The 8,159-nt window shown below is 41.0% G+C and overlaps 1 protein-coding gene across 1 annotated transcript in view; it reads left to right on the top strand.

The window, feature by feature from the left end:
- The window catches only part of frem2b (FRAS1 related extracellular matrix 2b), a 67,407-nt gene extending 59,621 nt beyond the window's left edge, over positions 1–7,786 (top strand). The window contains exons 21-24 of the mRNA XM_031297438.2: positions 1,480–1,606; positions 2,229–2,416; positions 2,509–2,655; positions 5,365–7,786. Of these exons, the coding sequence (XP_031153298.1) occupies positions 1,480–1,606; positions 2,229–2,416; positions 2,509–2,655; positions 5,365–5,865 (963 nt within the window). The 3' untranslated portion in view covers positions 5,866–7,786. The remainder of the gene's footprint in view (positions 1–1,479; positions 1,607–2,228; positions 2,417–2,508; positions 2,656–5,364) is intronic.
- The last annotated feature ends 373 nt before the right edge of the window (positions 7,787–8,159 follow it).

Below are 8,159 nucleotides of genomic sequence, written 5' to 3'. Positions count from 1 at the left end.
TTTTCCGGAAAGTTTGTTGCGGGCAAAACTCCTTGATTATGCGGCACGTTTTCTTAAAAAATGCGATGGAATATGCAGGATATTTATGCAATTTTATGCGAAGAAATTGCGGGAACTTGCAAAAATTGCAGGAACTTGCAAAAACTGCGGTTTCATCATGGCTTCATGGCGGGGTTCGCAGCTTTTCGATGATGTTCACGTCGCGTAATTACGTCACTTCATAACGTTCCCATGGCAACAGGGGAAAATGGCTGCTCTTGTGTGAAGTCAACACAAAATTTTTCAACTTTCTGCTAAGATATATGTGACTTTTTTGCAACGAAAATGCGGGGATTATGAAATCATGCAAGCCCCGCATATTTTGCGCGGAAATCGGCAATTTATGAAGTGAAAGTGCGGCGTATTTGAAAAAATGCGACCCCCGCATACATATGCAGACTTTGGCTGATTATGCATTGAATTACGCAATCGCATAATCGTGTTTTTCTGGAAGGACTGTACAATACCTTCTGTCTAATGGACAGTGGAACACTGCCCCCAGTGGTGGGAGGTTTAAAGCAAACACATAAAAAACATTAACCCAAAAGTCTCTTACAGGAAGTAATGAATGAAGGAGTGGGTGAATTAATGAAAGACTTGTCAACCTAAAATTAAACTTGTTAAATTCTCCTTCATTCATTACTTCCTGTAAGCTACACCTCTTGGCTCCTATTCAGTCATGTATTTTCTTGCGTCTCTCTGTTATCACATCACTTGAAACATCTGAGAGGAAACTCCCTCCTGGTTCACTCCATCTAATCAAGTACTCATAACAATTCAATTCAATTTTATTTATGGTATCAAATCATAACAAGAGTTTTCTCGAGACACTTTACAGATAGAGTAGGTCTAGACCACACTCTATAATTTATAAAGTCCCAGCAATTTTAGTAACACTGCAACTCTTCTCACTCACGCTGACAGGAACGCATCTCTAATCAACATCCCCGTTTAAATCCATTTAGCTGCACCTGCAGTGCAACGTGTCCAGCTCCTGATGCTGACGCTAACATATAATCACCCCAGCATCAAAACACCATCTATAGTGATAATTCCTGGCTAAATTCATTCATGTGTTTGCCAATAAAGTGCCAGAAATAAAGACAAAGTGAAACATTTCTTATTTTGTCTGACTAAAAGTAAAAGAAAAGTAAAGTACCCCACTGACAATTATATAACATGTAGAAAAGTGAGCACCTTGCTGGTTACAGCTTTACAAAAGGTGTTGGTCTGGTTATCCAGAATATGAATATTGAGAATATTGAAAGTATTTGCAAATGCAAGCAAGATAGTGAATTTAGACGTTTGAGCATTGTCTTCAAATGTATCATACTCACATTGATCGGACATAGTGTATGTGCTCTCTATATTGGTAACTTTGCTTGGCTTTGTCTCTAAATATGGTTTGTGTGTGTTTCTCTGTCGTGTATGTGTTTCTAGGTTAGCGACCCCGTGGCGGCTGAGTTCAGTCTGAACACGCAGATGATCCTACTCTCTAAGCGGACGCTCTGGCTGTCAGACGGCTCCATGGGCTTTGGTCAGGAGAGTGACACTGCCTTCTCACAGGGTAAGGCAATAACATGCAGTCAGAAAATGTCCACTGCTCTGGAAGGTTTTTGGATGACAAAAAAAACACAAACAAACAGGGCCCAAATAGTTATTGACATCAAATGGATGTCTATGGATGTGGTTTATTGCTTAGCTCCTTCTACAGATTATCCTACAGATCAAAAAAGAAGTCCCTGTGTGATGGATATTTCTGTTGATTTAGCAGAAATGTTCCCCATTATTATTCCTGACCCAACATTATAACATTGAAATGAAAATGAGGGTTCCATGAAGTGTAATTTTGACCACTTCACCACTTCCATGTCTTACCACTCCCAAAAGAAGGTATTTACGAGAGCCTGAAGTTTATTTCTCTCAACAAGATCTTGAAAGTTTTTGAAGCTGCGGTCCAAATGAGTGTGGAACACTCTTCATGCCAAAATCGAGATAGTAGTTTTAGCTGGGCTTTTAATGTTCTCAATAGTGTTGTCTGAGCAAAATAAAATCATTTGAGAGATCTGCATCAGTGTACATAATGAAATCTTTTGTATTACAACTTTTAATTACACCATCCAGTTTGTGTACATGTGATGTGTTACATGTGTTTTGCAGTGATGTAAACTGTATTTCTCTTCCCTCAGGGGATACAATTTACGGCCGAGTGATGGTGGATCCAGTGCAGAACTTGGGCGACTCCTTTATTTGTAACATAGAGAAAGTGTTTCTGTGTACTGGAGCTGATGGATATGTCCCTAAATACAACCCCAGCAACTTTGAGTTTGGCTGTCTGGCAGATGCTCCATCACTACTCTACAGATTCAAGATAATTGTAAGTAACAAAATGATATCTCTCATCATGTCACGTGCGTTTGTGTCCATTCAAACCCAATTATTCCTTCCTGTGTCATCTTCTCACTCCAGGACAAAGCCCAGCCAGAGACCCAGGCCCGGTCATTTGGCAATGTAGCTTTCAACGCCTTCCTGGCGGTGGATGACCCCGGCGCGTTAGCCCTAGTGAGACAACCTGGGTCAGATGGGTTCAGAATTGATTCCTCAGCTCTCTTCCAGGTCAGTATAAGAGTCACACAAAGTGACTGTTACGTCCTTAGAAAGCAGAGAGTAATCATTGATGTTTGAATAACTGAAGGAAGGAAGGAAGGAAGGAAGGGAGGCGCTTGTAATAAAATTCTGTACAATTAGTTAAAAAAGAAAACAAAGATTGAGCAACGCAGTGCCACAGAAAATGAAGACTAATGACTAAATAAAGACCAAAACAAAAGTGAGCTTGACACGGTCAGGCAGATGCAGATTAACGATGAAACAGAACAACAGCGTAAGTTAATGACAAAACAAGACTAAATTGCAAACAAAATCAAAGCACAGACCAACACACTCCCTTTTGAGGAAAAAAGGAGTAAAAACCTACCAACTATACACACTAGATCAGCACGGCCTGCTGCCGTCAGCAAAGGCCAAGGGGGGAGCGAAAGTTGCGGGGTCTACTCTCAAAATACAAATCCCTACGTAACAGTGACCTTAAATGATTTTATTCCACTGATATTTTACTTGTTCTTCTTAACAAGATGAGAGAAAAGACTCACTGACCTGACGCTATTACCTTATTGCGAGTGAACAATCTCATCACCATGTAGGCTGGCCTTTATATGGCCTCTGATCACACAATCATACAGTATGTATGACTTAGACTCTCTCCCTTTCATGGAGTCCAGATTGCTTCCTCTGGTCAGTGAGTCTGTGTTTCTTGGCTTGTAAAGAAGTAAAGGTCAACATCAATCTGTCTAAAGGCCTGATGAGTGTTTTCCAATGGCTGAAATCTTTTCTGCTTTTAAACTCCATTGTACAGTAACTGCACTGGCCACACTGTATGTTTTTTAGGTGACATCATATGTTTGGCCAGATATACACTAGTACAGAAGAAATACCATAACACACATGGTTCCATGAAGGGAAGCTACAGTATAGCTGCATTTCTAACAGTGATTGTAGTATATAGTGCCACACTTATACTGTTGTGATGGAGTTGCTGTCTGAGCAGGAGGCGGAGTAACTTAGACTGTGTGATTACAGTAGTCCAGTTACCTCTTAGGTCGTCTCGCATTGCCAGCTAAATCTCCACAGTGCTGTGGAGTAAGGTCTGGCTACACCACACATAAGATCTAGGCAGCCCAGTCTCATGGCAGTTCGTGAAATGGTCACGTTATTGAATCTATTGATTCATGTACTGAACACGTTAATGTCGTTATTTTTGTGTGGTGAGCACGAATTTTAAAGTAATGTATTTCAATGGGAAGCTTATTTCGTGATCACAGAATGATTACGGTAGCGAGTAGTATTGATAAAGCGAAAATCTGCACAGGGAGGTTGGTCAGGGTGGTGGATGGGTCAAACAACACAGGACTTTCACCCAGGAGACCGGGGATCGCGTCCCGCATTCTTCTTTTCCTAACCACAACCGTCCTGTTGTTGTGGCCAGTGTGTGGCGTTTCATGTCCCCTTGTTGCGTGCCACAGAGACCGCGGATCGTGTCCCTGCGCCCAGGGATCGCATCCCGCGCGTGGTGGTCCGTCCCGTTGTTGACGCCGGCGTGTGGCGTTTAATTTCCCTGTGGTGGCATTTAATTTCCCCGTTGGTGCGTCCCCCATAGCAGCCCAGTGTCATGGCAGTTCGTGAAATCGTAACGTTCGAAAATCGTGACATGTACACGAAATAAACCAGAAAATCGTGACCTGTACACGAAATAAACCAGAAAATCGTGACCTGTACACAAATCAATAAATCTAAATAACGTGACCATTTCACGAACTGGCGTGAGATCGGGTTGATCTAGGATAGGAGAAAAAAAGACGCTCTGGGTTGTTTGCATTTCTTTAAACCAATCACAATCGTCTAGGCTTCGGTGGAACATTTGCGCCCTGCAAAAGAAAACGCCACATACAATATTAAATGAAGTTAACTGTTGACACAATACAGTAATGTGAGCTATTTAAATGAGCTGGATACCTGGTTAAACCTCATTGGCTTTTACCAGTGGATCTCCGTGTGTACTTCGTCCACAGCAATCCCACTAATCTCTCCCAAAACATCCCAGTTTGATAGTAAAAGTTGTAAACATATTCTTTGTAAATCTTTACAATCATTCATAGAAAGAACCAAGTAGGCCTGCCTTGTTGCATTATTCACATTTTCTTGAAAAGTTGCAATTTGCAGCGTGTAGATTGCTAGCTCGAAGGTTGTTGTTTCCTGAAGCAAACAGAGTTTGAGAACGGTAACACACAGAGAGGAGAAGGAGAGGGGCATCCGATTTCGGGCTTTATCCTGGAAATGTACTTCCATTGATCCAGGCTACCTATGAAGGCATGCAACGTTTTACTGTGGGATCTGTGAGATCATGCAGTTAAAGTCAAGTCTGGATTATCATCAATCTGAAACAGTCATCCAGTCATGTGAAGCTATAACAGTGACAAAAGTGTCCTGCAGGGGGCGGCCTCTAGCTCACCCAGTAAGAGCGTGCACCCCATGTAGGCTGAGTCCTTTGCAGCGGCGCGGGTTTGAATCCGACCTGCTGCCCTTTGCTGCGTGTCATCCCCCATCGCTCTCCCCCTTTCCTGTCTATCCACTGTCACTGTACAATAAAGGGAAAAAGCCCCCAAAACAATTATCTTAAAATAAATAAAAAAGCGTCCTGCAGAAAGATGTGCCATAAAAATGACCCATGGGTATCATTTAAAACAATAACAAAATGTTGCTCTTCTCCAGGTGTCTGCAGGGAGAGAGTGGTACATTCACACCATCTACACTGTCCGTTCTCGAGACAACGCTAACCGTGGCATAGGGAAGAGAAGCCTGGAGTACCACGTGATGAGCCAGCACTCAAATCTGCTTCCAAAGGGTCAACATCGCAGCAGAAGATCAGCCGACGACGTGCCAGACATAATAGAGGACATCGGTCGGAGCAACAACCGCGGCACCAACATCCTCCACATCGCGCTGGACCGCAGCAGCCAGCAGAGGACCAGCCCAGAGAGGGAGATCTTCACCAGAGGAATCCTCCCCCGTGAGCTCCAGCAGAGAGACAGCGGCGACGACAGACTAGTGTTGATCATCGGCGTCTTTGTCGGGCTGCTCCTCACGGTGCTCGTCGTCATCGTGGTGGTGTTACTGGTCCGGTCCAAGCGAGAGAAGAAAGGAGTACCCAAGAGCTCCAGCAGCGCAGAGCCCATGGTGACCCAAGCCCTCAGTGACAGCTCCGAAGTCTAACAAACACACTGACCATTGAGAGTCTTTAGTTAATATTTTTGTTTTGCAAGTGCCTCACATTTAGATTAAAAAAACAAAACAAAGATTGTGTGTGAACCAACACAAGCAACAAGAGCTTTGATTCTATTCAGAAATACTACTTGAAATACTGCGTCCCTCTCACGGCCGGGGAGTGGTCCGGACACTAACTAGGAGACGGGTTTTGTTAGCAGCTGTTTCAAGGCACTAGTCAAGTCGTCAGCACTCACTTATTGATTTGCTTTTAATGCCACTTGATCCAAAAAAAACTAAACCTGTGTTATTACATTTCCAAAGGTGCTACAGAAGATGCCTCTTAACTTGAATGGCATTTGGTGTTTTACTGAGTAGACGAAGAGCAGGCGGATATTTTGCATACTGTAGTAGTTGTCAACAATGTTTGATTTGCTGCATCAAGACACTGTCCATAGTTTGCTTACACTGGGTAAACCTGTCTGTTCTTATAGCGACCTGTCCTTAGATTCAGTGCGTGCCTAAGAAATCACACTTTTTTGACGTTTTATGATGTATGTTACGTTTTGTCCTGTGTGATCTGTAAGACATCCGTGCAGGTGAAAATCATCATGTTTTTGCATGCGTTTATTTTTGTATTTTGAGACTGTTTGACATTGTAAAAAAAAGTCTAAATGCTGATTTGAATGGAATTGTGACAAATGTGTCTGATCTACTGTATTTCAAGCAGTTTGTGTTTTACAGTGGATCCCATGAAACATAATATTTATCAATGGCCTATAATTATTGTTATTGTTAAATGCCCCCTAATATTTAGTTGTTAAAACACTGGATGATTTTAAGACCTTATAATTGCCACGTGGCACTTAAGCAAATGAGAAAAGTGAAACTGTTAGAGTGTGTAGTATTGAATTGACTTTTAAGACAGCTGGTCTGCAATGTACAGTGTTCCATAGTAGTAGTTCCAGGTCCACTATTTCCAACAGGAACTATTTCCAATCACAGGTATGCTTCATTTCTAACTGTAGCCTCCTGCAGCTTAGTAGAGATAGCTGGGACCCCAGATCCCTCTCACAATGCGGTGTTGTGTTGACTGTGCTGTTACATTTTTTCAAACCTCGAAATATCTTCTAACAAGTTTAGCAGGTTTCACTTAAAGGGAATAAAATGTTTTACCCACAACTATCCTCATTGCTGTCAGAACTGTTCTCCTCTCCCTGACTCATTAGTTTGAAATGCATTTATTTATTTTTCAATGCTTGTTACTTAGTGCCGACATAAACCATCTATCATTTCATCTCCCTTTTTAATTTTGCTTTTAACCTCGCTTTACAAACTGTATAACTTGTTTGTTATTGGGATTTCAATATAGAATACACTTATGTGCCATGTTTGCATTAGAACATTGTGAATGTGCACATAAGATGAAGATCATACAAGCTTTCCATGTATTTTTTTTTTTCAGATCCAGGCACAGGATTGCCATAAAATCTGATTACCTCATACTACTGTATATGCTATGTTAGACACTAACTTCATAGTCACTACTTTACAAATGTCATGTTTATTTGCAGTTTTATTTTGAAATTAAAAACAATTCTATGCAACCTGTAATATCATACCTTCATGAAATGTTTACCCCAAGTATGATTTTTTTTTTCCAGTGCACAATTTGCTTGCTGATTTAGGTTTAACACTGTATCAATGTACTGTGGTTCTTTTATTCCACTCTAATGCTTTGAGTGCGTTCTGAGCTTTTTTGTAATGCACATGTATGTATGTATGTATATACATATGTATTACCTATAAATATACCATTTGGATGTTTTGGGAACGGTTACTGTTAAAAAATGCATACTGTATGTGCTGTAAGTATTTGTAACATAGACCAGAAGCACAGCGTGGTCTGCAAATAAATAATTTTTCAATACATTGTATGTTTTTTGATGAAGCATATGTTTTAGCTTGAAGCTGTTATTAGGCAGTGTCAATGGAATGGCTGATAGATGACTAAAAAAAGCTCAAAATCAGATGCAACCACTGCCATACCTGTATGTAAATCTATAAATATACCTATTGATCCAATTGAGCATCAGTCCCTTTTATGTTAAAATGTTATTTATAAGGACTTCTATAAAGAGACATGCAAGGCCATAACAAATTTACACTAAGCTACAAACTGTTCAGAGGTTGCTCTCATTCATTTCAGGATTATGAATTTGTGAAGAAAAAAAAATTGTGCTCACTGTAAATCAGTGGAAACAATTTGCACATTTAACAATTCTTCTGTGTAGTTGCGTTTG

Source organism: Sander lucioperca, chromosome 5 (assembly GCF_008315115.2).
Source record: "Sander lucioperca isolate FBNREF2018 chromosome 5, SLUC_FBN_1.2, whole genome shotgun sequence".
Taxonomy (NCBI): Eukaryota; Metazoa; Chordata; class Actinopteri; order Perciformes; family Percidae; genus Sander; species Sander lucioperca.
The sequence above is the reverse complement of the archived record's forward strand: the minus strand, read 5'-3'. Positions and strand labels throughout refer to the sequence as shown.